General features: G+C 42.1%; 1 protein-coding gene across 1 annotated transcript; it reads right to left on the bottom strand.

Moving 5' to 3' along the window:
* Positions 1-1819: 1819 nt before the first annotated feature.
* LOC131082532 (MARVEL domain-containing protein 3-like) lies at positions 1820-26622 on the bottom strand. The gene is given in 5 exon segments (XM_058022516.1): positions 1820-2520; positions 16008-16168; positions 19543-19698; positions 21199-21451; positions 26613-26622. Coding segments are annotated over 5 exon segments (1281 nt in total).
* Between the last annotated feature and the right edge of the window lie 624 nt (positions 26623-27246).

The following is a 27246-nucleotide window of genomic DNA, read 5'->3' as shown; positions in this document are numbered from 1 at the left end:
GAAGCCCTGAGATTAAAATTCATATTGTGCATGTATTTAAGGACCAATTTAAATTCATGCATTCTTACCTGCAACATTTCCCAAGCTTTTGAATTTGTCACTTCAAGGTGCTGCTTTTGTGTTGTTTGTGTAAGTTAATAACAGTGTGTCATTGTGTACAAGTACACAAGTAAGTTTTGTGTAAGTTTACATTGTGTACAAAACTTACTTGTTTTGTAACAAGCCTGCTTTCAAACTCTGCAAGATGTAGAGGTAGCACAGAACAGGAGTGCAGGCAGAGATGCCCAACAATTGGTCAGCTGCAGCTTTAGCTGCATGCCAGACATCCCTGGAACAGACTTTGTAGCTGATTACAGCATACCAGAGAAGGTCTGGGCTTTGGCAAAGAGCTAGAAATCAAAGTCCTAATTTCCTGACTCCATGATGACTGTGAGTCATAGCCAGTATGGAAAAACTCTATTCCTGTCTCTCCATAAGTACAATAATGCTTTGGAGCTTTTTGGTGTTCAAAGTGTTAAAGAGATGTTTAAGGAATTACATAAATGATACTTATTGGAAAGGCTCATGTAATCACTTCTAATCAGAACCATAACACTTTCTTGTTTGGCCTCAAACATAATCCTTTGAGATCTCTGTGTGTGTGTATACATACGTGTATGTATGAAGTATGCAGTGAACAAGCTCTACTTTGGTTCAGAAAAGCCTCATCTGGGCAATGATTGTGAGCCAGACAAAACTGAAAAGAATGAAAACGGCCAGAGCTTTCCCTCCTCTCAAGCTGACAGATCTTATGCACTTGAAGAACAGCCTTTTCTTTCTCCCACTCCCTCCTCTTTGAGGACCAGTGATCTGTTTCATCTGCCTCAAACAAAGGACTCTTGAAAGATGTTCTCTTAAATTTATTTTCTCAACCCTGGGGCATACAATTACTGCTGTTCACTCATGCTTTGCCTGTTTAGATATTGGAAGGATACATGTACTTTCTGTCATTGTTACAGCATTCCCAGGACAGGCAGCATGTTCCTGATTTGGGCTCTGCCCACTACTGGCTGTGGAGTCAGCAAGCCAAACCTCGTTTAGGTGCTTACAGAAACAAATGGTGTCTTTACTGAGCTGATACCTGACCAGCGTGATGCCTCTCAGGTTCTGATCTGTGCTCAGTCAGATGGGAAAACCTGTAGGCAACTGGATAAGGGCCCTGAATGCTGCCTTTGACATTGCAGCTAGTTCCCCCAGCGGCATTCCTCAGGGAGCACATGATCGGCATGAGTAAACTCCCGTGACTCCAAAGATAAAACGCTTCACTAGCCCAGGCAAAAAAGGTTACAAGTGTAACTTCGGACAGGATTCAGAGAAGCACTCGGGTGCTCTTTGCTTTGTGAGCACTGTAGGATAAAGGAACAGGACACACAACAGACAGAGGATCTGTTGAAAGCTGCCCATCCTAGCTGTGTGTTCAATTCCCTATGTCATGGGAGAGGGAAAGAAGTGGTTGTTAGCTCAAGTTTGGCAGCGACGCAGTTGTAACCTGTTAAAAGCCCACTGCTGTTTGGATTTGCTCTGTGCAGGATGAAAACATTACAATGAAACACATTTTAAATGCAGGAGTCCAGCTTGAGAGACCGGTGCAGAAATCCTTGTTAAAACAGTCACTCAATGTCGATTTTATTACATCGTGTTGTAGCAGTATGGTTGCAATTGGTGATTCAATGCACACTTCAGCACTTTGCAGGAAAATATACTGTGGGCTGGCTGCCTGTTTGTGAGTGTCCATCCTTTGCTGAAGCTTCAGCTCTCTGGCACAGTCCCAGAGCTGATTTCACACTAACGTGGCGAGAGCCTGGACGTTGTGGGAGCTTTCAGAGTTCCTGTGCACGGTGTGGTGGTTTCTGACGCTTCTGTCTCTAAGGCTGCCCTTGGGGCTGTGCCGAGCCTCGGCCACGTGGCTCCGGAAGGCCCGGACGGTGCGGATAGCGAGGATGCAGAGCACAAAGCTGGCAAAGTACAGGCAGGAAGCCACGACCCCGAAGAGGCCGACGGCCGCGTCGCCGCCCTGCACGTCGCAGCTCATGGAGGTGTAGCCACGGCGCGCGTAGAGCCGCTCGCGCCTCCTGCACACCTCGGTGGCGTTCACCTGCCTGACAAAGTGCAGGTACAGCCCCACGGCCGCCACGTACGCCAGGCCAGCCAGCAGGCTGAAGGCACATTCACCTAGCAGCAGCCCCGTCCGGAGCTGATGGATGGGTTTTGCCCCCACGACGAGGAAGACGAGGGTGAGCGTGGCCGCTGTCAAGCTGAAGGCCACTCCGCCGTACACGCAAGGGGCTCTCATCTGGGTGAACTGCATGTCCAGCTCCCTCACCTCCCGCAGCTCCGTGCCCTCAAAGGGGCTGTAGGCTGAATTCAGGTTAAAGGATCCAAAACCTCCGAGGGACGTGAAGCCTGCAACGGAGGCTTGGGAAGCGCCCACGCAAATCAGCACCAGGAGGTTAACCGTGATTTCCACGAACTTCAAAATGCCTGGGAGGAGCAGAACGATGGGAATAGGTGTCAAAACCACATCTTGTGCAAACTGTGGGTGACAGAAGTACACCAAAATCATAGACAGAGAGTACTAATACTGAGATATTCCTCTTGGCTACAGCTACAGAAAAGTACCTGGGAAAAAAAAAAAAAGAGAAGCCTGAACTCTCGCGGGTACATTTTGGAGGCTGGGCAAATTACTTTTTTTAATTTGTCAGTGTGCTTGATAGATGGATCTTCGTGCAGTGAAAAGAAATCCATAAAAATTTTACAGTGCTTGTGTTACTGCCAAGGCAAGCACACAGTGATTATATTTTGGCCTGTAACTACTTGGCATAAACACACTGAGCAAGAAATATCCAGTATGAACAAAATGCTGAGGCTGATGCTGACAAAAACCTAGAAGCTTCTAACAGCTTGAAAAATCGTGCATGTTACTTCAGTCCTTCAAAACACGTTTACTACTTGAACTTACACCTTTTTTGTTTCCTGCGAAGGTATTTGTTAATTTCAACTTATTATCTAACCAGATGCAACTTGCACTCTATCTCCTTAAGAGACAAAAATCACTCGTAACTCTGAAGGCGTTTCTGATTGCACAAAAAAAAAAAAAAGGCAAAAAAGGAGAGTAAGGGTAAGGAAGCAAAACTCACCTTGTATGCAGAAATAAATTAAGTGAATTTGATACTAGGTCATATGCACTCTTTCACACTCTGACCTTCAGAAGAAAGCCTTACAACTTCTGAGTTGGCTTTTCACTTTTTCTTATGTTAGGCTACTAGTAATAGTAACCAAGTATCTTTAAGGGAAAAAATACAAACAAAACTCAGAACTGAAAAGGGGAGAAATTACTTATTTTTGTGGTAGCAGCCTCTCAGGAAGCTGCCTCATGTTTGATAAATCTGATTATTCTGTGACAGCTCACTAGGGGTCAGACTAAGATTAGCAAACATGACGGATGTTGAAGCGTAGCACAGCTAGAGTTGCCTACTGGGGAAATGAAAACCCTTAGCGTGTCAGGCGTGTTGCTCCAAAGTTCTGAAGTTAATTACAGAATTGTAAATCTTATTATTCCATTGCTGTTTGACAGCCAAGAATGTAAGATGCTTGACGCAGTGGTCCTATATTTGTCTTTAAAGCGGAGCAGGATCTGTGGTTTGCACACAGACTTTCATTTTATGCTACTAGTGCTGATCCACATGGCATTTCCCTCTTGAGCAATGGCTCAGTTGTTGTCAAGGCCGTATGGGCTTGAAAAGGAAGGGCTGAAGCAGGAACACAAGGGAAATAAACAAATTCCTCTCTTGTGTTGCCAGATGCTTCTAACCAAAGCAAGCCAGTGACAGCCAAAATGAAGGATTATCAGATATTCCCATTCTGCCCCTTCTTACTCCCCCCACAGAAGGCTAAGGTAATGAGTCCTTTCCTGCTGCCACTTGCTCTGCACAGGAAGGTAGCGTTAGAGCAGACAAAAATTTTCCCCTTGTTCAAGAGGAACCAAGTGAGCAGTTCTGTGTATGTGTTCTGTGTTCTTCAGAGGTGATGCTGATTTCTGCATGGCAGCGTGCCTTTTCTTTGACCCTTCTGCACAACCACTTCTGTGAAGCAGGGCAATATCTGTGCTGGTTACCAAATCTCTTCAGGAGGCTTCAAGCATTTTAAAGGACGTGTTTGTGGAGCTAAACGCAGAGAGAAATTTAACTTTTGGCCCTGAAGTTAGGATTTGGAACTTCTTGTACCAAATTCAAATAATTCAGCCAAAAGACGCATCATTTTTAATAGGTAAAGAGTCATCACTTTACTAGGACTGTTCATAGTATTTTGAAAGAGTAGTAGCTGTGCAGAACATTAATTGGAACTCAGTCAGGTGGGGATTTTTTCTGCCTACTCAGTTGAGTTGTACATTATACCTTCCAAATACAGGGAGTCAACTTATATCCTCAAGGCCCTTAGTGTGACAGTGTTGGATACAGGAGGGCACTTCCCTTTCTAAAGGCTGACTATTGATTTCATAGATGTTGCAGCAGGAAACAGTTCTTACAAGTCTACATGGAGGAAAGACCATTTGATTAAGGGAAACATAAATTTTAAGTATGTTTGGCTACTTGGTAGTTGGGAACTCATGATCAGTCAGCTGCTGACTTCAGAATTTCCTTTTCATCTGTGTGTACTGAGGCCCCCTGACCTGCCAAGCATCAACTTTTCCTCCACCTCACCTTGCTGAGCTTTGGAAAAGGCAATTTTCTGTTCTCAAAGTAGTCACCGCCTGCTGCCAACCTCCCCACATTTATAACTGACCCCAATCCTCAGTGATGCTGCTCCAAAACTTTCTGTGTGTTCACATACATTCTGTATGCCACCCCTTAACTTTGCTGAGCTGGCTGATTATGGGATGACAAATGTGATCAGTGCAGGTCTACTGTATTTTTGACCACAGCAGTAGATGCTTTAAAGGCATTCCTGAAAAATTTCCTTGGACAGGGCTTTCAGGTTGGACAGGTTTTGTATGTACCCGCACAGTTGTGACACATGCCTGCTGTAGAATTGATTAGAGTGACTAAACAATGGAGAGAGGTTCAGCAGCAGCTGCTTCACCAATCACTTGTATCATCTGGATTAACTTGAATTTTTTTTAAAGAAAGTGCAAGAACAAAGCCTCCTGTATTAAAGACAATTTTAAAATGATAAGCAGTATGTAGAATGAATTACAGGTCTATGATGACAGCCAGCTGGGTTTATAAACGTAGCAAACAATTAGTGGAAATGCCTAAGACGTTGTATAATCACCAGGGCTTTGATGGAAATATTAAGCCTTACAGTATGTTCCAACCCTGTAACCCTAAAAGCCTCTTGCAGCCCTAATCTGTGATAGTTACAAGCTCATACAAAATTCTACATTATAACAGGATAGGGTATAGAGAGTATACAGAGTATATATATATATAGAGAGAGAGAGAGTATAGAGTATAACAGGATAGAGACAGATTTGAGAAGTAAGGAATAAAAGGACAGGTAAGTTTTGAATCTTAGCTCTGCCAAGGTATGGTCACACACATCCTAGCAGTGACCTGTGTCAAGCAGTGTGCTGCTGTTGGAAAGGACTGAGTTACTGGCCACGCTTCTGATTCTGCCCTGCCATTTCTGCTTTCACAGGCCAGTTAGCCATGTCGTCTTGGAGTTATATCTGCAGAAATCAAAAGGTCTTCCTTAGGGAAGTTGCTTATCTCTACAGTAATTCCCTAATCCCATGCAACACTGAATGCATTGCAAGATTTAAGTATAAAATAACCAAAGGGCTGAACAGCTCAGAATTCTATTGGTTTAGTTATTTTTTCCTTTTTCAGGTTCAACATATTTGGATTTACCTAAAATGTTACTCATTAGTATTAAAATCAGCACATTTGTATTTGTATTAAAATCAGCACCATCAACACCTGGCTTTAGGAATGAGCACTCTCCTTACTGAATAAATTACAGGAGTCCTGTTAGGGCTCCTGGATTGCTATTTCCTTTCCAATAGCCTCTTTCCTGCACTGTTTTTCAGCACTGAAGGTGAGGAGAAGGGCTGCAATCTAGAAGTGGGTGTTGCTAGATATTTACAGAGAATTGTTTCATTAGTTACATAAAATCTACAGTGGATAGTAACTACAATGTATCCTAGTTGTTAATTTTTATTGATTGCAGCTGTCTTTTGCTGTGTGTACACTTCCTGCTATAACCAATGATATGGCCTTCCAATTTATACTATTTATGTACTATTCACTTTTTCTTTCCCTTTATTTTCCTTGCTGGGATATTTCCATGGCATCAACCCATTGAACAATGGTTTTATCTTCTGTCAAATGTGGTCCTGACCATCCAGCAAAGCTGACACGTGGGCTGGTTAAGGGTACAGACCCACAGGCAGCTGACTTTAACAGCTCCCACTCATGGCTGGGCAGTCACTACTTTTCTCCCTTACCTCCACATTAGGCCCTTCTAAGAGCTGTTCAAATAAATTAAAAATAGCAGGAAACTATTTAACTCTTTTCTTGGTTTTGTTCTGCAGCTTTAGCCTCTTGAGGTGACTCACAGCATATCTTATGAGCAATCGTGTTGGCATGAGTTTAGCAAGGGCAGTAACAGCCAGGACCAGAGAAGGACCAGAAACTCCCCTTCTCAGGTGAGGTGAACTGTTAAATCCACGTGCTCTGCCTCACAAGACCACACTGTGGCTGAATGTGTGGTACCCAGCAACTCAGCTGTGCACTCAAGTCTCATGTCAGAAGCCCTAAAGAGGATTTTCCATCCAGGCACTGTAGCAGGGCAGCTCTGATGTTCAGGTGAGGGGGTCATGGTGTGTGTACACACGTGTACATAAAGTAGAATGGTCAATTCTTGCTTGTCCCTTTGTTTCTGCAGTTGCCATAAATGAATTTGCAGGACAGACAGTTCTGACTCTTTCATCTGAACTCCCCTGATCCCATGAGGGCCATACTAATGGAAAAGGCCTTCAAAGTGTCTCCCTCCACTGTATCTGGGACAGAAGTCACCTTCTTCCTCCACTGAATGCACATGGACTCCTCCTCCTCTCTCTTTTTGTATCATTCCCTCCTCTTCAGTGAACATCACTGTGTACTTCCAGAATATTCTATGTCTACCACTCTCCATTTTGGCTTGCCTTCTCCCTCTGCTTCCTTTGCAGACTACATACCACTGGGACCAGCAGGACCCAGGGCAGCCCTGGGGGTGTGTGGCTGCCACCCTTGGACACCTGGATCCCAGTGGCAGGGCTGGTGACACACAGGTCAGAGGTACCCATGTCGCATCCCATTAGGGGTCGCTCCAGGAGAAGGGAAGAGAGGAGTTAGAAGCTACAACACACATGAAAAAACTTTCTCCAAGCCTTTTTCACTGCAAGCTGTATTTTGTTTCTTTCCCCCACCCCCTGTTTGAGTAAAAGCTTTCTGCTTTTCAGAGGTAATCTTTATGTTTTTTCTTTTACCCCTCAAAAAGGAGAAGACAAGTATTTTGAACATACACAGCAACTTACAAAAGCAGCAGTCACTCCTGAAAAGGATCCCAAAGGGAGAAATCTCTTGCCAGTGCAGCTTTGGCATTCCCCAGAGACTGAAGGCACAGTTCAATGCAGCTTCGGTCACCCCTCTGCTAAACTGAGTCAGTAGAAGGAGGAAAAAGATAAGGAGAAAGGGAAAAAAATTCAAAGTAAAGCAGGGTTTGGTTCTGCTTTTGGAAGGGGACAAAATGTGACAGAAATGGGGAGAAATCAAAACAGAGGAGGAGAACTGAACAAGGAAAAAGAAATTAAGACAAAAGTTGCAAGAGATCAAAAATATAAAATCTGGATGCAAAGATGTTTTAATACCTTTCTTTTGATACCATTATTCCATTTATGTCGAAAGCAAGATCTTACTGACACCAGTAACAAGAATTCAACCAGCTTCACTAAAGCAGAATAAGGGCAATACACAGATTTTTCATAAACAAAGAAATGCCCCCCAAGCCCCCATACCACTAATATTTTTGCAGGTCTCTGTGTTCTTCAGCCAGTGGTGGGAATTAGCTCTCACTTAGTCATGCTAAAATCAAAGGCAGAAAAAAAACAACCCAACCCTAAAACACAAGAATTAGGCAATGTAACACCAACAAAATCTTGGCTTTTCAGAGGACCCAAGGGATGCACATACTCAGAGCCAAATGCATTTAAATTGCATGGATGTGCCCAACACACTTATGCTCATTTGAGATATCCATCTTACTGGAAATCATTGAAAAAATAGTTTAAAACTGGGAAAATTAAATTATTTATGTGCTCTAGAAAAAAAACTTTATTATAACCTTTTAATAATTTGTGTCTCTTTAGTCAAGATAATCACACTGTTAGGAAATCTCAAAGGATGACCAGCCTTGGTTTTAATGACTCAGAGAAGTCTTGCATTCACAGAGTGCTCAGATCCAAATGTATTATCCTGGTTTTTCTGTGTATCCTCTTCCCTTAAAGAACAACTATCCCACCTACTCTATTCTTTCTGCTTAATAACTTCCCATCCTCTAAAAGTGCTGTCCAATTTTCACAGGAAAGGGTGGACTTAAATTGTAGAATTACTGCATCATCCTCTATCCCCATATTTTCCCACCACTGTAAGACAGTTTCAATACAACCCAGCCCTTGCCTGGGAAAAACAGCTATGGTTTACTTGTACCCAGTAGTTCTTTAAAGCATCACTTCTAGAATGTTCTTGATTTCTCTCCTGCTAATTGAGCATGAGTCATCTTTCCTAATTTTGGAGAGGGTGGGAAGCAAAAGATCTTGCATTAAACTGTAGTATTTGACACTACTGCTTAAATTTAACCACTGTAAAAGGCTGCATTCTATTTGTAGCACTGGTAGGTCCCTGTGTGGTCACCTCACAGTCTACATTTCAGGAAATGGACTTTTTTCCCCTTTTTTCTTAATGTACCAATAGTTCTTTCAAGTAGTAAACAAGTGTCTTGGTATTGAAACCAGCTTGCAGGAGTTTTTTTAAAAGGAGTTCAGAAAACAATGAAAGGTTCTTGTTCCGTAAGCCAACTTTCCATGGCCACTCCCTCTGTTTGAACTGAAACTGAGCCACCTTTAGAAAGTACAAAGATTGGGGTGTTATTGCTCTTTAAGTAATCATAGCCTGGCTGAAGGTGGGTCAGGTTGGAGGCACCTGTGAACCCGAGCTTCTCATTCACTTCACTAATTGTACGTTGTCACACTTGGTGAGCAACATTCCTGTCTGGGTGGATTTTTCCCCTTTAAGAGTGCTAGGATCACTTGCTTGAGAAATAGAGCTACATTCAATAGATTGTCTGCTGTATCAATTGGCTTTGTGAGCCACTTTTTAAAGAGAAGAGTTTCCCTTTGTTCCCATAATTTGGGTCAGATGTAGGGAAGACAAACCTGGTTCTCTCACAGGAAAGATGCTGTAACTCTTCTTCTGTAATGGCAGCGAGCAAACCTAAGATTTGCCAGTATGGGAAGCATGGACTGGAGTCTAACACACAGCTAACAGCTAACAGCTAACAGCAACTTTGCCAGCATCTTCCCCTGCCAACTCCAGTGAGTCTTCTCAGTTGCAGCTCTCCCTTCTCTAAAAACAACTGTGTACATGTTAGCACAATGCCAAAAGGTGGATGAAAATAATTTCATATGAAAACGTGGGCAGAGTGAAGTCCCGAGTGTTGGCAAGGCAACAGTTTGCTAAAGGTAGGATTTGGCATCTGCAAGTAGTGTAGCTCTCCTGAGTGTTTTTATAGAGCCAACTGCTCAAGGCTGTTTGTATTTCACAGTGAAGAGGACTGAGCTCCAAATGAAATACTTTAACATCAGAACAGGAAGGAAGGTTACCTGCAGCTCTGCTGCTGTATCTTGTTACTCTGCTGCTTTAATTAAGCATTTTGAATAACTGGGATTATTTTAATCTGCACAGCTCCATCCAATTCCCACTATTAATATCATCTGTCTGCACAATTACAAGATTAAAAAACTTGATGGCAACTTCAGCCTGTTAGTCACACTGTATTTAAAATATACTTTGTAAAAGATAGAAGGGGAAGCTGTCTAATTACAATGAGACTATAGGGGACCTTAGTGCTCCCTTCTTAGGCAGAAATACATGGAAATTAACTGCCACAGGAACAGTGTTCAGCAGCTTTGGGCACAATTTAACGGAACTAAGCACAGCACACTGCGGGGGCAAAATGTGAAGATGGTGACTACAAAACACAACAGTTTCTAATCCTGTTGGGTGCTCCCACAGGAATACAGGTGTCCTGCATTGCCAAAAGATGCAACGTGCTGCTGAATGTACTTGGCAAATGCTTGTTTTCACACACAGAGTTACCTGCACTATGCACATTTAATGACCCTTCAGTGTTTCTGGATGTGCATCCCTGAAGGTACAGGAGATTTCTTTACTTCAGTCCAATGCCTCTTGCAGACCACTATTCTCCCCCAACATCTCCAGGGCACTGAAAGTGATACGAGTCCTCCACAAAATGTTTTCCCCCTCCTGCTCCCACATCTGACTCCAGGAGGAACAGTATCACAACATAGCACAAGAAAAAACAGCAGCATTATGGCTGAGAACAATGGCATAACTCAAAGCGAGTTTTTATTTGTGTGAACCTTGTGTCTTGGCTAACTTTTCATCTCAGTATTTTTTTCTACTCTATGAGTATTTCCCAGCATGCATAGCTCTAGGGGAAAAAAACTGTGTTTTGTAAAAACAAAAGCTTATAGATGTTTACATTTGAATTAATGCCGGCTTGTTAGTGCATGAATGTATCCTGGAGAAAGTCATTGTTACTCCCAAATTCTATTTCCTCCTCCAAAGAAATTCAGTTTGATATTTCCTCCTGGCTATGCTTGAAATTGGAGACTTTTCATGTTGTTACAAACCATAATGCTGTCTTTTTCTGAGAGGAAATTGGTCTGAAGGTTTTAACAATTGTGGATGTTAGAATGTAGGCTAAAGGCATGATTGTTTGGAAGTGCCTACAATATGCTTAAGAAATCTAACACTATTCAAGGAGCAAAGCTGTATTCATAGCAGCAAAGAACAGGGATTCAATTATACTTGCTCCCTCACAAACTGTTTCGTAACCTTTTCAGTGTTGTCTCCCTTAAAGGCCAAATGGGTTGAAAAAAAAAAGAAAAAAAGTTATTTGCTCAGGAATCATGACCAGCACAGTACAATTCTATAGAAAGCAAAAGCACAAGTAATTTTCTGAGTCACATACTGACCAAAGATGGCAGAAACTTAATTTTATGTTCACTGTTTAAGAAAAACTACAGGAGGCATTATCCAAGAATTGCATTGCTCCACTTCTTTCACACCAATATAATAAATATAATAAAAAGAAAATTAAAAGTTTTGAAGGTCAAGTGACCAAATATCTGAGGCCAATTTATTATCAGCAATTCACTCCTGGGTTCAACTCAGCTTTTCCTTTCCCTGAGGTGAAGGAAGGCAGCCAACCTTGAACACTTTTTTCATTCCATCTGCTAAACAAAAGCACTGAATCTGGTTATATTTTAAGTATATCTAGGGGAGTTATTTGAAAGGCAAAATGGTTACTAATTTAGGTTTTCTACATAGAAGAGAGAACTACATAAATTTTACTTGCACTGTGAAAAGCAAATTGAATGCTTCCTTCTGACAGAATTTCAGCCTTAAGCATCCCCAGGTCAAAAAACTCTTGTTGTTTTCAAGAGGTGCTGCTTTAAATGACGTATGTAATATATTGTGTGTAAGCAGTAAGAAATGGCTATTGCAAGCAGCAGTTCTTTACTTAATGAAAGGTTTGTCTTTATCACAGTTTATTTCAAATTCCCAGAAATTATACAGTGCATCTAGGCAGTTTGATAAGTCTATAAGCCGTCCCCTCAATCTGCTTCACTACTGCAGGAACAGAAGGTGGCACACTTCTGTTTCCACAGCCTTTTGATCTGTAACCTGCAGGCCCACAAGTGTAGCTTTTCTATGTAAAATTACCCAACATCTAGAAACTAGACATAAAGACAGCATAGTGGGGAATAGTCAAGAGTTTTACAGGCAAGTCACTTAAAAGAATCAGCAGATATATGAAGAAATGACACAAGCTTAAACGACCCAAGCTCCTGTGAGATAAACAAACATTTCACTGGTTAGCAGTGGTTAAAGGATAATAAAAAGGAAGCAGCCAGTTTTCAGGCAACTAGAGTTAAGGGAGAAATCTCTGGCTTGTGCTGCCTATCACCAGTGTGCCCATGTTGGCAGTGCAGTGGGAGGGGATTTGCAGAGTTGCAAATCTTGTTGAAGACACAGGGACTACAGGACAGGCATTTTCTGGGGAGAGAGAAGTATTTCTTTTCAGCTCTACTTTGTTCCAAAGGACAGAGTGCCTGCTAGTAGTTACAGCTCACCTTTCATTTAGTTCTATCCAAAGAAAATACTGTTTGTGCACCCTGGGTCTGCTCTGGAATATGGCCCAAAGGTCTGCAAGTGGAAGTTCCAAGCATGTTCAGCTCAAAACTACATACCAAAATACTGTGGTGGATGCACAGACTAATGAACTGAAATGATTGAAAACTGAGGTGGTGAAGTCTGCTTTAATAAAAATAATCATAAAAATTTCTTCATGCTTGCCAACAGTAAAATTGGTAGGCTGCTAAGAGCTCAAGCTTTGAATGAGCAATTAATGAAATCAGTGTTTCATAAGCAACCTCCACCTCATGGTTGTGCAGAAACACCCACAAACACAAATGCCCCTGTGACAGAGCACACAGATGGGTTCTAAGCAAAGCATTTCCATTTCAGGTAGCTTTCTTTGAAGACATCAGCTCAGTGTTTACTGACAGTCAAACACCACACAAAAGGTAGGAAGCATTAGAATAGGATTACAGAACCAGAGCCTTTAGGCAGATGTCTGATCATTTCTGGAATTTATAGGGAATTTTTACTGCATTTCTGGTCAGTCTATTTCAAAAAGGTGTGGTAGACCTGGAAAAGGTATAAGACTGGAAAACTGACCAAAGCTGGCTATTGTTCAATCTGTGAAGAAGCAATAGGGGCACAGGGAGAAAGGGAAGACTTCATTCTAAAACCATAAATCTCATAGAGAAGCTGAATATATGAGATTATCACTACATATTTAGAATACCATCAGAATCAGAAATACCTTCTTTTAAACATTCTAAGGAATGAAACAGTAGTACTTCAAGTGAAGCTCTGGAACTCCTTATCTTAAGGCAATGTGAAGGTCAAACATTTAAAAAAGTGATTCAGCAGAGAATTAAACCAATTTCATAGGCCTGTAAAGAGGTATTAAACACAACAGATGTGAGTGCAGTCTTCCAGTTCAGGAAATTCCACCAATACAAAGTCTGGAGTCTATTCCAGAAGACAGCTTACTCTCTACTGGTCCAAACTTTGATGGTCCTCCTAAGTTTGTACTTTAGTCCATTTTTTGGGGGGAAGAGTGATGAAGTGCCTTGTATGATGCAGCACTGCTATCCCTGTGATCCCACTCGAATGGCTTTGAATAGGTATCCCTCATGTAATATTTTAACAGACTTTTTTCTCCTTCTGTTTTCAAGATGGAAGGATTAAAAAAGAGCAGGTTGTTTTGAAGTTTCTTAGATGGTATCAAATGTTCCTACCAGCAAAAGGGGTCAGTATCAGTTTTTTCTTCCACTATATTTGGGTTTATTGTCCTAATGTGGTTGTGGGGGAAAAAAAAGGGGGCAGGGAATAGGGAGGGACAGGGGTAATAACAAAGACAGGAGAATGAGGTTCTAAAGCATCCTAAGGTCCTAAGCTGTTTAAAGGATCCCTAAAAAATCCAGCTGCTTATTTCTCAAATTCAGCTTTGAGATTTTGGGATATAGCTGGTAAAACCATGGATGAAGGGGGAACTATCTGGGTGAAGCAAATACTATTCATAGCTCTGGTTGTATAGAACTCCTCTCTAGTTTGCCAAACTGCTTTAGCAGTTTGCTGAACTGCTCAAAATGCATAAAGAACATAACCTAGGTGTTTGTCTGCTAGGCAAAAGATAAAAGCCCCAAAGCTCAACTACTTAGTGGACAGTCAAAAACTGAGGTTCACATTTCAGTTGTTGCTTTGGGAAAGACTGTGTTTCATCACTTGATTTCCCAGCCTTGTTTGAGTCTAGTTTATTTTAAAATTATGGTGATTGGGAAGGGGAAATTTCACCAGAGTGCTGATAAATCACTGGCAAAAGAAGGAGATGGTTAATAAGTATTTACAGGAACATTTCATCCTCTAAAGTGTTGCATCTCCAAAGTACTGACTTCTTAGTAAACAATCCATGTTGTTCATTTACAGCATCTACCATAACTGCAGGGAATACAGAATTCTGCAAAACAATTCTAGTAAAGTCTGCTAAATCTTGGTACTTCCAGAAACTAAACAGGAGAGTAACCTTCAATATATTTTATTTTTTGAAATAAGGTTGCTAATAAAAGAGTTTATTTTCTGCATGATCTCTTTTCCCTCCTCCACTGCAAGCTCAGACATAAAATTTTTGGAAAACACTGAGCAATACCTGGGGGAGGGGTGGGAGTAAAATCATCATTGTCAACTGATTCATCCAAAAACTAGGACGTTTAAAAAATCTTAATTATGTTTAATGCACTGAAATAATGAAAAGCAAATGCAGGGGGAAAACCCCCCAGATATTGATATTAAGCTATCCATAAGTCCAAGCAATCAGTGAAACTGGAAACTAAAACTAACTTGCCACTCCATTTTTCTAAAGCTCTGATAAAATAGGACATAGTGTTTTATGCAGCTTTTCAGACAAGTTAAAATAATTCAGTTTGTTTAAAGAAGAAAGTGATGATACAATTTTATAATAGATAAAATATCAGTATGGCTCCATGTCATTAAACTTTTACTAATTTTGCAGTTACATCTGAAAATGAAAACCAAACTGCATACTAATACACATAACATATTTTTAAGACAAAATAGTTCATCTCACTCTTAAAATTATTCACAGATCCACATACAGAGAAATACTAAATTGATTGTGCTACTTAAGTTTCCTACATGGAGTGAAGAAAAAATCTAACATTATGTGCTTTAATTTACTTCCAACAGCTAATCTTTTCACTTTTCTCTCTACTGGAGGACACTGAAAGTCTATTTATAGACATCAGCCAAAGATTTTGCACCTAGCTGCAAATTCAACTCAGACTGCAGTGGAGCTTTCCTACAGACAAGGTGAGAATGATCAGTGCCCTGAAAGAGGGAAAACTTTCAAGGGTAATGAATATTTTAACAACTTCTTTTTTTTCAGTTTACAGGAATGAGTTTACTAAGGCTGATTTCCTCCCACATTAAGGATCATTTCTGTCCTTGTTGCAGTTGCTTTCTTCCTAAGAAAAACCCAAGTTATTTCTCCAAAACTGTTTAATTGGATTCATGTCCAGAAAAAAAATTTGTTTCCCGCAATGATGCTTTATAAAGATGTATGAGTGATAACTGGAGTAAATCCAGAATTGATAAAAACTGTGAGAAGAATGATTGGGAAACAAACTATCATCAAACCTTCAAGAGCCATCTCTAAACTGCTCACAGATGTAAATGTCTATTTTATTCCTAAATCCCAAAGGCTAACTCTTGTTGCACAGACTGGCTGATTACACACATGACCTGCCCTGGGGCTCTGGATGCACATCCCAGAGATGTATTTTCAAGTATCTAAATATCTGTATAAATATTGCCTTTAGGTGTCTAAAATGGCATAACCCTCAGTTATGCCATTCATTAACTCTCTCAGTCCTTGAGGCCTTTTTTTTTTGGTAGCTTTTTTTCCCCCCATTTGTTTTCTTTTGTTATAATATTCCTCTAGCTCTACTTTGGTGTGCTTCTAAACACAGAAACCAAATCCAAGAGAAGTCCTTGGATGGAGAGGGGTGGATGGCAGGCAATAAGAGTCTCACATACCTCTTGTTGTGCATACCTTTGAACACTTCATTGAGAAGCTCTCCTTGGGAGGATAAAACTCTGGTGGAGGGCCAAAATACTCGTGTGCTGCTCCTGAGGTTTTAGAGTAAGGGTCTGAGCAAACAGGAGAAGTCCTTGAGTGCTGGCCACCTCGGATGTCTCTACAATGGAGTAAACAACTCATGGTTATACTTTAGGTCATAGTCTCTCCTGAACATGAGAAATGAATGTTCTAATGTCCTCCTGAACATTAGAACATGAGAAATTATCAGATGCTCCTCTCAGTGGAAGCAACTGGTTTGCTTCACAGGCCTCTGACCTTTTTTTGCTTGCCTGTTTTGAAAGCAAATATCCCAAAAACTTGCATAAATCCATGTTCACAAGGATTTTTGCATTCAATGGTCCTTATTTTGGAAAACAGTGTACTCATTGGGTCGGCTGGCTGAACTGTTTCGCTTACTGGCAAAAGGTAGAAGGCGGAAATAACAGCTTTTTCACAAAAACCAAACAATTTAGCTAGTCCATAGCAGGCCAGATAATAGAAATGAGAGAGATTTTGGCATAAGACACGTGCAAAGTAGCACAACTGTTTAATGGGTGTTTGTACTTCCAACCAGCGTCTCTCACAAAGATGTCTTTTAAAAGAATAAAAGCTATTAAAATAAACAGATAAAGATTTTAAACTAGGGAAAAAATAGCCTATTCAAATTTTTGAGGTCCTTGAAGATAATTGAAGAAGAATCTAAAATCAACCCTCCTCCCCAAAAAGATCCATTTCTCCTGTCTCCAGTTAGTCTCTTCATTGATACAATGGTCCAGTTTTCTGCAATGACATAAGCTCCATATCTGAAGCCTGATGATTTTTAAAGTTGGTGAGATTTAGGTTATTTTATAGGAAAAGTGCAATTTTCCCTTTAAAGTGAGCTAACACTCAAGTTAAAAGAAACATTGGCTGCAAATTTTTGTGTGGTCTAACAGGAATTTTCTTCCTCATTTGAAGAGGAATTGGAGCTTGCCTTTTTCAAGGTACAGCTGGATGAGTCTGTTATTAAAGGGTATTTTAAGTCTCATTCAGCATTATTAGTTTTAAAAGTCTTCTTTGTATTCCTTTTTATCTTGAATTTCTTATCCACAGATCAGCATTTTCAACTGTAGTTTTGTTTTCTAGTATCACTGCACTTCACTAAGGTTTATCTTCATCCAATTCCAGACCCAATATTATCTCGTTCATCCACATTAAATCATGTTCTTTGTAGTTCTTACATTTTAATTAAGACATTCAATAACAAGACCAATGCTAACGTCTCCTTGTTTAGCTGCCAACGGCTCTATTTGGCTGAAACATTTCTGATTTTTCTGACCTCTGTCCTGTGTCTTGTGCAACTACCAAAGCATCCTGTGCAGCTGTGTCACATAAATTAAATAAGCTGTGTGATTTATAAGACTTCCAGTAACTTGAAAGCAATCCCTTTGGTACTTCTGATGCAGCTGCTTCTCTCTATTGTTTCCTGTTACTTGCCAGAAAACAAAACAAGACAAAAAATCAAACCAACCCCCCCTCCTGCCTCAATGTTCAGCAGCAAAGCACATTTAGGGGGAAAAAACCCTTTTTTTTTAGATGCCTTTTTTTCTCACTATGGCCTGTTCTGGCCACCTTTGCTGTTGTTTTTCTTGAGGATTTTACCATTCTAGGTAATTCTCCTCAGCACTGGGAGGAAGGTTGCTGTAGGAGTTTCAGACAGAAATGCATTTGGAAAGAGAAATACTCTGGCTAGAAAGTCTAGTTCATCAGGGATGAAAGTATTAGGCACCCAAAGTACAGCTTCCACTAAATTCTTCCCATGTATTTCATTACAGGGTCTGCTGGTCTTCTGATCGATCAGCCAAAGTTTTCACCAAAACCCATGAGAACTCCATGAGAACCAAGCAGAGGAAATGCTGTTGGGTTAAGCCAAACTCCTTCAAAACAACTGACAGAAAAGTTTTTCAATCAGTTTTAGAGGGGTCTGATGGCCCCCAGATGCTTGACTTGACTCTAAGAATTATCTTCACGGCTGTTACAGATTTGCAACTGCAGCTTCCCTTCCTCTAATCCCTGGTGGATACAGGGATGTCTGTGAACCTTTACAGTCCATCCATCAATTTTCGATGTACAAGTCCAAACACATAAAACTAACAGCAAAACCAAGAAATCCAGAGAAGTGCTTTATTAAAAAGTGGTGGTTTAATTTATTGCTAGCCTCTCACACATTGCTTATATTATGCTACACATGAAAGGAAAAAAAGCCCACATCAAACCTCCAGCCCTTTTGTTTTTTTCTTTTTCTCTCCATTGTGCTATTAATGTGTTACTGGCATTAGCTACTCTCATTTCTAATATGTTCAAGATAACTTGACTATATTGCTTGCCAATCTCTGCTTTTGCTAAGGACAGGCATTCAGCCTCGGAGGACGATTCTTAGGCTGGTCATTTTTCCCATTTCTCTCCAATTTTCAGGATTTAAAAGAGACAGAAAAAAAAATTCATTAGCTACATTCATGATGCAATAGTTTTAGTACTATTCAAGTGTTTTATACTTATCCCTAAGTATTACTTGTAGTCCACACAGTGCTCTCCTCCGCTCCTTTTATTGTCATCCTGTTTTCCTTACTAAAATGCATATTATCAGGGAGTACTTCAGTATTTCAGCTTTTCAATAATCTCCATTATATTTATCTCCTCTCCCTGTTTGCCCTTATTCTTAAATTCTCCTACAGTCGTGTCCCCAGACACTAAATGGCAGAACACTCTGCTGCCATGGCAAATTTGCCAGTGGTGTTTGGATCTACAGAGCTCTCTCCTACAGTGCAGCCACGCAGTGGCATGACCTAAAAGGAAAACAGCCTAAGCTCACGTCTAGCGTGCTGCAGCCAGGCCAGGCTGGAAGGAGAAGTGCAATAGCCTAAGAGTTTACTTGGCACTGGAAACTCATTAGTTGATCTGCCCATTGTGCTGGTAGGGGCTGACCCACTCTCAAGTGCTGCCAACAGCCTTAGACACTTCAACAAGCACTCATCTATTGACAGTGACTACTGAAAGTAATTTTATTTCAGATTAACAGGAACGTGTTCACAGCAACTTGAGAGTTCACTAAGTCCCTGTGCTGGTCTCAGTCATGTAACATTCTTATTTAAGCAGTGCATATTTGGCAAGCCACAGCTTGCTGTCACCTGCTGACCAGTGTCTTCAGGAACTGTACAAAGACTCATAGCCACATTTCACCTACTTGTCACCCAACCTGACTGAGATCATCCCAGGAAGCTAACATCTCTGCCTGTGTTACACAGCCTTTCTGTCCTGTCTCCAGCTCAAAACAAAGAAAAAAGGTTAAATTTCTAAGTGTAAAATAGCTCCCTTCCAAGTGCAGTATGCTCACGCTTTCACAGCTGAGTAAAAGCTTTCTTTACCATTGTAAATTAAGCCTATTTAGAAGCAGAGAGAAGGCAGACATTATAGACCTGCTGTGATCTATTTCTCTGAGAAGAAAAGACGTACCTTGCATTGTGTGGGTATGGTTTTCTTGCTCTTCTGTCTTCCTTGTATCTGTCAGATCTATGGTTCTCATGGTGCTGGTGTTGCTTATCTTGGTATCGACTCCCAGCATGAGACATCTTGTTTCTCAGATGTATTCTTTCCTTCTAAAATAACTTCCTGAGCCAGAGAAATAAAACCAGTTCATTTTATTGCTCCACTTAAAAGTTATTCATTGACCAGCACTCACTTCCATTAAATGCTGATTCAAAATTAGTACAGACTTCTTTGGGTGAAGGAAGTAAAACCCTTTAAACTACAAAGTAACTTCATTAAAGCAGGAGTTTTTTCTTTACCTTTTCGTTTTCATCAAGCAAGAGCAATGTTTCTGTACCTGACATTTACTGCACTTAGCTTATTTACTAGGCCTGCTCTGATTCTCCTGCCTTTGCTGCCAGGGCAAGGGATCGTGTCCATCAAGAACTGAGTCTCGTCATCTGCAATGTTGTGTCTCAGGTAAAGCATTAAGCCCAGCAAGTGCCAGTGCACTGCACGAGTGTGCACACAGCTGCCCCTGGCACAGGGAAGTCTGGAAGAGCAGGCTGTGACCTTTGTCCTGGGAGTTTCTAAGAGGAGGGGACCCGTGGGTGTAAGCAGAGTCACTACCAAACCTTGCCTACGATTTACATAAACATTAGGTACAGGCAAAGCTGTGCTGGGCTGAAAGCAAGCTGGCAAGAAGCTTCACCCTGATAATTCCGTATTAAATACCACCAGTTTGTTATTTGCTGAAAGTGTCTTTATCTTTCCAAATGCGACACGATTAAGCCCAAACCTGTAAAATAGGGAAACAGACTTCAAACACCTGAGCAATCTTTAGGCTCATTTGCCTTCATCACAGCCCTTCATCATCCCTGCAGAAGTGTCAGCAGTCGGTTTAATTTGCACTGATCAAGGCCTGATAGCCTTCCTCCATCTCCTTTGGGCGCTATAAAGTCAACAAATATAAGCATACAAAAATATGGAATAAATTTGGATAAACATACAAAAATAAATGAATACATTCATTTCTGTTTACATCTAAGAGGGAAAGAGACAGCGCCTTCCCCCGAGGGCAAGAGCCATTCCGCAGGGAAAGGTTCCAGGTGCCGCCGCAGCGACCCGAGACCCCCGTGGGGCCGCGGGGGTGGCCCTGGCGTGGGCGCTGCCCCAGGACACACCGGGACACACACGGGACACACCGGGCACCCCCCGCGGGCACCTTCGCTCCCCCGGGGCCAAGGCCCGCGACCCCCGGCCCTCACCTGAGGGAGCGCCGAGCTCCGTCCCGCCCTCAGCAGCTCCCGCCGCCGCCGGCACCGCCCTCTCGGCCCGGCCGCCTCCCGCCTGCCCTGCCGGGCCCGGCCCCGCCGCTCCTGCCTCGGCGGCCGGGAAAGGTGAGCAGAGTTGCGAAATCACAGGGTCGGTTTGGTTGGAAATGAGCTAGAGATCTCTGCGATCATCACGTCCAGTCTGCGATCCAACACCGCCTTGTAAAGCAGACCATGGCACTGAGTGCCGCGTCCAGGCTTTCCTTAAATACCGCCAGGGATGGTGAGGCTGCCATCTCCCTGGGCAGCTCACTCAAATGTCTAATCACTCTTCATGTGAAGAAATTCTTCCTGATGTCCTGAACCTCACCTGGCACGACCTGAGGCTGTTCCGTCTCTGGTTCCCTGGGAGAAGAAGGCATCTCCCACCTGGCTACACCCTCCTTCCAGGCAGCTGTAGAGAGCGATAAGATCACCCCCGAGCCTCCTTTTCTCCAGGCTGAACACCCCCAGCTCCCTCAGGCGCTCCTCATGGGATCTGCACTCCAAACCTTTCACCAGCGTCCTTGCCCTTTCCTCCTCCCCAGTGAATAGGAACGAGGGCTCTGGGGATGGGCTGGTCTCTGGGAGCACACCACAACCCGGCCTTTCTTTAATTTAGTAAAATAATGTTCCTGTGCCCTACAGTGCTGAGGAAGAATTTGGTCACCAAGGATATAAAACCTGAGGGTTAATAAAGTTGAAATTCAACGTCCCCGCAGGTTGCCTTGTTGTTTTTCTAAAGTCACCTCCATTGACTGGCAGCGTTCAGAGCAGAAAGCCCCACAGAATGGGGGGTTGGTGGGGGTGAAGGGAAGGAGGTAAAAGATGATGGTAAAACTTGTGCCCAGGAGCAGCTGTGTGGGAATGGCCTGTGTTACACTAGACAGGTTGCACAGGGAGGTAAGCAGATAAACTCTCCTCTGGTGCAGAGCCATGTTTTGCATAAACAGCCATTTGAATGCATGCAGTCTCCTTCCCTGGTCTCTGCTGAAAGCCCTCACTTTGGTGCATCGGCAGGGGCTGTGTCGCCCTGCTGCCAGCCTGTGATGTTTCTCTTACAGAGCAACAATGTGCTGGTGTCCTCAGGATGCCTTCTGTTGGTGTTTATAATCTCTTTTTGGAGAGAGTCTGGACAGGCTCTTGAACCGGAATTGCAGCAAATGGCTTGTTGGTTGTGCAGTCCTGTACACAAAAGCAGCCTGTGCCTGGGAAACAGGATGATGGTGTTAACATGACACCGTGCCCAGCTAATACTGAGCTTTGGAAAGCTTCCCTATGCTGTGGCACTGTCCTGCACAAAAGCTGGGAGCAGGAAATCCCTTTCCTTCCAAGGACTTTCACAGCAGCAAGCTCGGGGTACCAGTGCTTTGTGAGTTTGGGCTAAGATATGTAGCCTTTAGTGCAGTCCCATGGCAGAAGTAAATCCAAAATCAAAGTAAGTAACACACAGGTAACGGAGGAGCTGCTGTCCCTGAAATGAGGAGATAGCTACAGGAATTGAAGGCTCAAAGTACATGTTTTGAAGTGTGGTAGGAGCGTGATTCCCTGCTCTGGTTGAGCTGTGTTAACAGCTTATTTTGCTGTTTGCCATTTTCACCTTGCCTAGACCTCTTCTGCTTTTCCTGCCTTTAGCTGTACACTTCATCTTCTTCTTGCTGTCTTGCACCAACTCTACTGCTTGCTTGATCACATAATAATCCAGTTCTGCTTGCTTTCCAGCCAAAACCAATTTACTTTCTGCTGTTTTAGTGAGTTGAATTGGCTTTGTGCTGCAATCAAATGTGCACTGGAGCAAAGACTTGGCAGAAGCACATGTCCCACAGGGAAGAAACTGGGGGAGGGATGGGGGAAGAGGGCTACCTCTCTTTGCAGCAGTGAGTGGTGACTGTAACTGAAGACCTGATGAGAAGTTGCAGTTTGAGACACCACTACCATCGGTTGCTATGCCTTCTCAGCTTGGGGCTGTCATCTGGCTAGCAAAGGCAGCCTAACAGCAGGAGTGTTTTACTGTTTCGTAGCTTTGTTTGTTTCTAATTCCTACTGTTTCTATTTAAAAGTTGTTTAAGCTAGTTTGGCAGATTTTACCCCAAAGATTAGGGTGCCTGCATGAACTCTGTTCTCCTGTCTAGATAAGAAATACTTGGGAAATCGATTCACCATTTACATCCAGCAGAGGATATCTACTCTTGATGGAGAGTATGAAGAATTACATCTCTCTTCTGGTGGGCAGGTTTCATACAAAGTTGAAAAATCACAAGGAGTCATGGCTGGTAATAGATTTTTTTGTAGGGGCTGAAATATAAGAGTATCCTTGACAGCCACTGTTTGCAGTATAACTAGTAGTTCTGTTAAAGCATTTCTCCTTCTGGCCTGAAAGGATTCAGGTGTGGCCCATTTTGGTTTGGAAGACTGGGTGGAACTGAAGGGATGCTATTATGGACTGGGTAAAATTCAGTGAAGCTGGTGGGCAAAGTAAGTGTTTAGAAGAGCTTAAAGTCATTATGGAACCAGGTAGTTGAAATAACAGGGTCACAACCAACACAGAATTACAAGGTGAGATCTACACTAAAAAACCCCTTAACTCTATGACATAAGAGTTTTTCCCCTGAAGACTCATAAAGAAAATACAAGATAGGTAATGACTGCTAGAGTTGCCTATATATGACATAAGAACCAGTGAAACAAGCCAGAGAAAATCATGCTGACTAGGGAGAAGCATCCAAATGTAGGAGTAGGACTGTGTTTATAAGGAGAAAATCATGAAGGGATTAGATATTGTACTGGCTAAATTTAAATGACAACCACCAAGGAAAAAGATCAGATCATTTGTTTTTACATTATAGCAGGTGAAAGGATGCTGTGTTGTATGTAAGCAGATGGGTGTGTATCAAAGATGCACTCAATTCTGTCAGCAATTTCTCTTTGTAATAGAAATAACCTTTGGGACTGAATTTTGGCTAGCTGATGAAGTCCAGAGGGACTGATGTGCAGAAAATGAAGTGTGAACTGTTTTGATATTTTTTTTTCCCCCGGTAATTTACTCGAGTAGGTCACATCTGTGTCCTGGATCAATGTAGTCCTGGATACATGCTCCCGCCTAACAAAACAAAACACAATGAAAAAAAAACAACAAAACAAAAAACCTAAAACCTAATCTAGGTACAGGGTACAAGGTGCTATAAATAGATCTCCAGGGACAGATTTCTCCAGCCAGGCAGGCAGGGCACCACTGGAGTTTGTTCAGTCTGACAGGAACACTAAGCGCCTGAGATCAGGAGGACTAAAATTAGCTTTGGAACACTATTTTCTACCCTTATGCTGCTGCTTTTATATGAAATCTGTTGTTTATTGTTATAAACAACAAGAAAAGAATTTGGATTGAAGGCTTTTTATTTCCCCTTTCTTAAGGAGATTTTGAAATCCCTGGTCTTTGGAATGGGAGGTAAATTCAGTTTGGGAACGAAGTAATTGGTGATGTGAGGTCAAATTTTTTCTGTGCTAATGGCAAAAAAAATCACAACATAAAAAATTTCTTCAGCAAAAGAAATGTTAACAGTCATGACTGATTTAATATTATATCCTTGGTGTGTGCTGTTACAAATACTTAATTTTAAAAGCAGTGGAACCATGAGCTTCTTTTAGTTTTGTCTTTGGAAATGTGTGAACTGTTTGGTCGGTAGCTGTTTCTCTTACAAGGCTGAGTACTTCCCAGCACCTTCTGAGTAATTGTCTAGCTCTGATTTAGAGATTTTACAACATGGCTTTCTGAAGAGAGGGATTTTGTCTCACTGAATCTTGACCCTGACTGGGGAATAACCAGTTTCTGGGACACATCCAAAACAGGCTGGAGGTAGTGAGGATGTTTCTATTGAAGCCTTGAATCCTAAAAGGCTGTTATCTGTGGGCCCCTTCATATTTACATCAGCTTGAAGTACAGAGCTGTAACACCAGCCTTGGTAATGCTCTGCATCCCCACAGCTGTCAGGTTCATGCTGGCTTTCCTCACCTTCTTCTGTTGCTGGCCACCCAAGATGTATCTGAAACCTTATCATTAATTTTCTTTTTCTCTGTTCCTAATTGGAGATGTAGTAGGCTAAAGCCATTTTCCCCCTTCTTAAATGTTGAGCAAAACAAAAATGGCTTTTGAAATCTGAGAAACTGTTAGCATTAAAATTTCTCCCTCATTTCTTAACAACCCATTCTCACAAATTCCATCTGTGTTGTGCTGAACTTGGGGGAACCCTTGTCTGTGTAAATCTTGGAGACTGTCTGCAACCCCATACTTAGTTTTCTGTAATAATTTACCACTTCAATGTGAAAATACGTCAGGACTGAAATTTGCTTTCAGAGGATTTTTAGACCTTGTGTAGATCTCTGCAATCTGGACTGCTGTAAAATTCACACTGGTGGACCTTTGTGCAGTGCTTTTGTCTTGACCATCCCAGAGGTCTCAGTAGTTGTGGGCTTCTGATTCTGTGTGCCAGTTTGTAAATTGCAAAAAATTGCAGCAAGAGCAGCTATCTGGGAGCTCAGGCCACTTTCCTGTCTCTTGGCATGAACACATTGCATTCCATTTTATATTAGTAAAATATTTATGAAGTTTTATTAACATGGTAGGGGCTCTTGCTCTTTCACAAGAGGTAGCAATTATGAGCAGCCTGCCTTCTCTCTGATATAATCTACTCTCCCATCTAGTGTTTTTCTTTTCTCATCTGGACACAGATAAAATCCAATAACAGGGTATTTATTTTGTGGACAAAACGACCAGAGTTTGAGTCAACACTTGGGGCAGTCGTTGGAAAGATTTCTTGTGCATAGAAATTTATGAAGGTACAGAGGTGCTGGGTTCAGTTATCGAGCCTTAAAAGGTATTCAGACATTTGCTCCTGAAGAAAACACTTATTCCTTTGCAGCTCTGAGCTATTTACAGCTGGATGGTCTGTCTGGGGCTCTAAATATCAGCAATTGTATGTGTTAAGAAGGAAAAGAGGTATTAAATTTAGGTGTCATCTTCATGCAAACAATTTGTCATTCTTTCTTTCGACCTCCTGAAAAAGAAATGCAACAGTGGCATCCTGTGGCCCGAGCAGTTCATGGCAGGTGGGTTTGGTTTAGGGCAGAATCTGCCACCAAGGTCTTTCTTCACTGAGCGGGAAATGGATCGAGTTGTTTCTAAGTTAATTTTCAGAAGAAGCCCACAATGTTTCAACACAGTGCACATTTAAAACCCGAAGTAAAAAACTTCTATATGCTTTTCAACCAGGATTTCCCACCACTTTATCTTATTCTGCTTATTTTTCTACCAAACACCTTGGTGTTTGGGACAGAGAGGATGATTCCAGTTACTCACCGAGGAGACAGAACTTCTGCATTGCTGTCTTTCTGCTGATGAACATTTCCTCCAAAAATAGGAATAGAGGAGAGACTCCTGTTTCTAATTAACCCACGGTTTAGTGCAGCATACTGAGTCTAAAAATGAATGCTTCAGGGAAGCCCAATGAAAACAAGATAAATAAGAGTTGTTTTCCCTTGCACCTACATCATACCCAAGTGCTCACTCCCGCACAGCTTATGTGGGTCACTTGAGTTTTTGGAAGTCCTGGCTTTAACTTGTTTAACTTGGACAGGCTGTGATTTGCTTACCTCTTCACCAGCAGATATTGGCAGCCGTGGCCACCAGGCTCTCTCCAAAAGCCTTCAGGCATGCCAGAAGGCACCTTAATGAGGAACATACAGACTCACCTGCAGCCATGCGGGCAGCTGGCCAGCAAGCTGCTGATAGCCTCACTTTTGCTTCTTCTCCCCCTGGTTTTATGGTGGCTTCTCTTCTGTAAGAAAGGAGGTGTTAAGGTGGTTTCTTTTAAAGCCTCTTCCTTCCTACTTCTTACCTTTGCACACAGAGGTGTAAGTGCTGTTGAAAGCTCAGCATCAGGAAGGAGTGGGGGGAAAATGAAACAACTTTCTTTGGTTTAGTTTTTCATTTTCTTGTATCCAGGAGGCTCTGCACGTTTTGAGTCATGTGTCTTGAGAACTGAAAAAGCAGAGTAGGAGCAGCTGTCCTCTGCTGCCTGTGCATGGGAAAACCTGTGGACATTCAGTTTTCTGTTGTGCAGGAAGGTCACCATGTGATGGCTGAAACAGGAGGCAAGGGAACAAAACCAGCAGCAGGCCGGGGCTCAATTGTTGCCTTTAATGACGAGTAAGTACTCTGAAGATTTTTGTGGAATTGCCTAACTGAGCTTGCACCACACTTTCTGGACGGTATTAATCCCCGGGCTGCCTCTTAAAACACGGACATGCATGAAAACAAACAAATGTTGAGACTGGCAGTGGCTCCAGAGATGTTAACCCTGCTCCTTTTTGTCAGTTAAACTGA

This window comes from Melospiza georgiana, chromosome 1 (genome assembly GCF_028018845.1).
Source record: "Melospiza georgiana isolate bMelGeo1 chromosome 1, bMelGeo1.pri, whole genome shotgun sequence".
Taxonomy (NCBI): Eukaryota; Metazoa; Chordata; class Aves; order Passeriformes; family Passerellidae; genus Melospiza; species Melospiza georgiana.
Note: the sequence above shows the minus strand (reverse complement) of the source record. Positions and strands in the feature narration are given on the sequence as shown.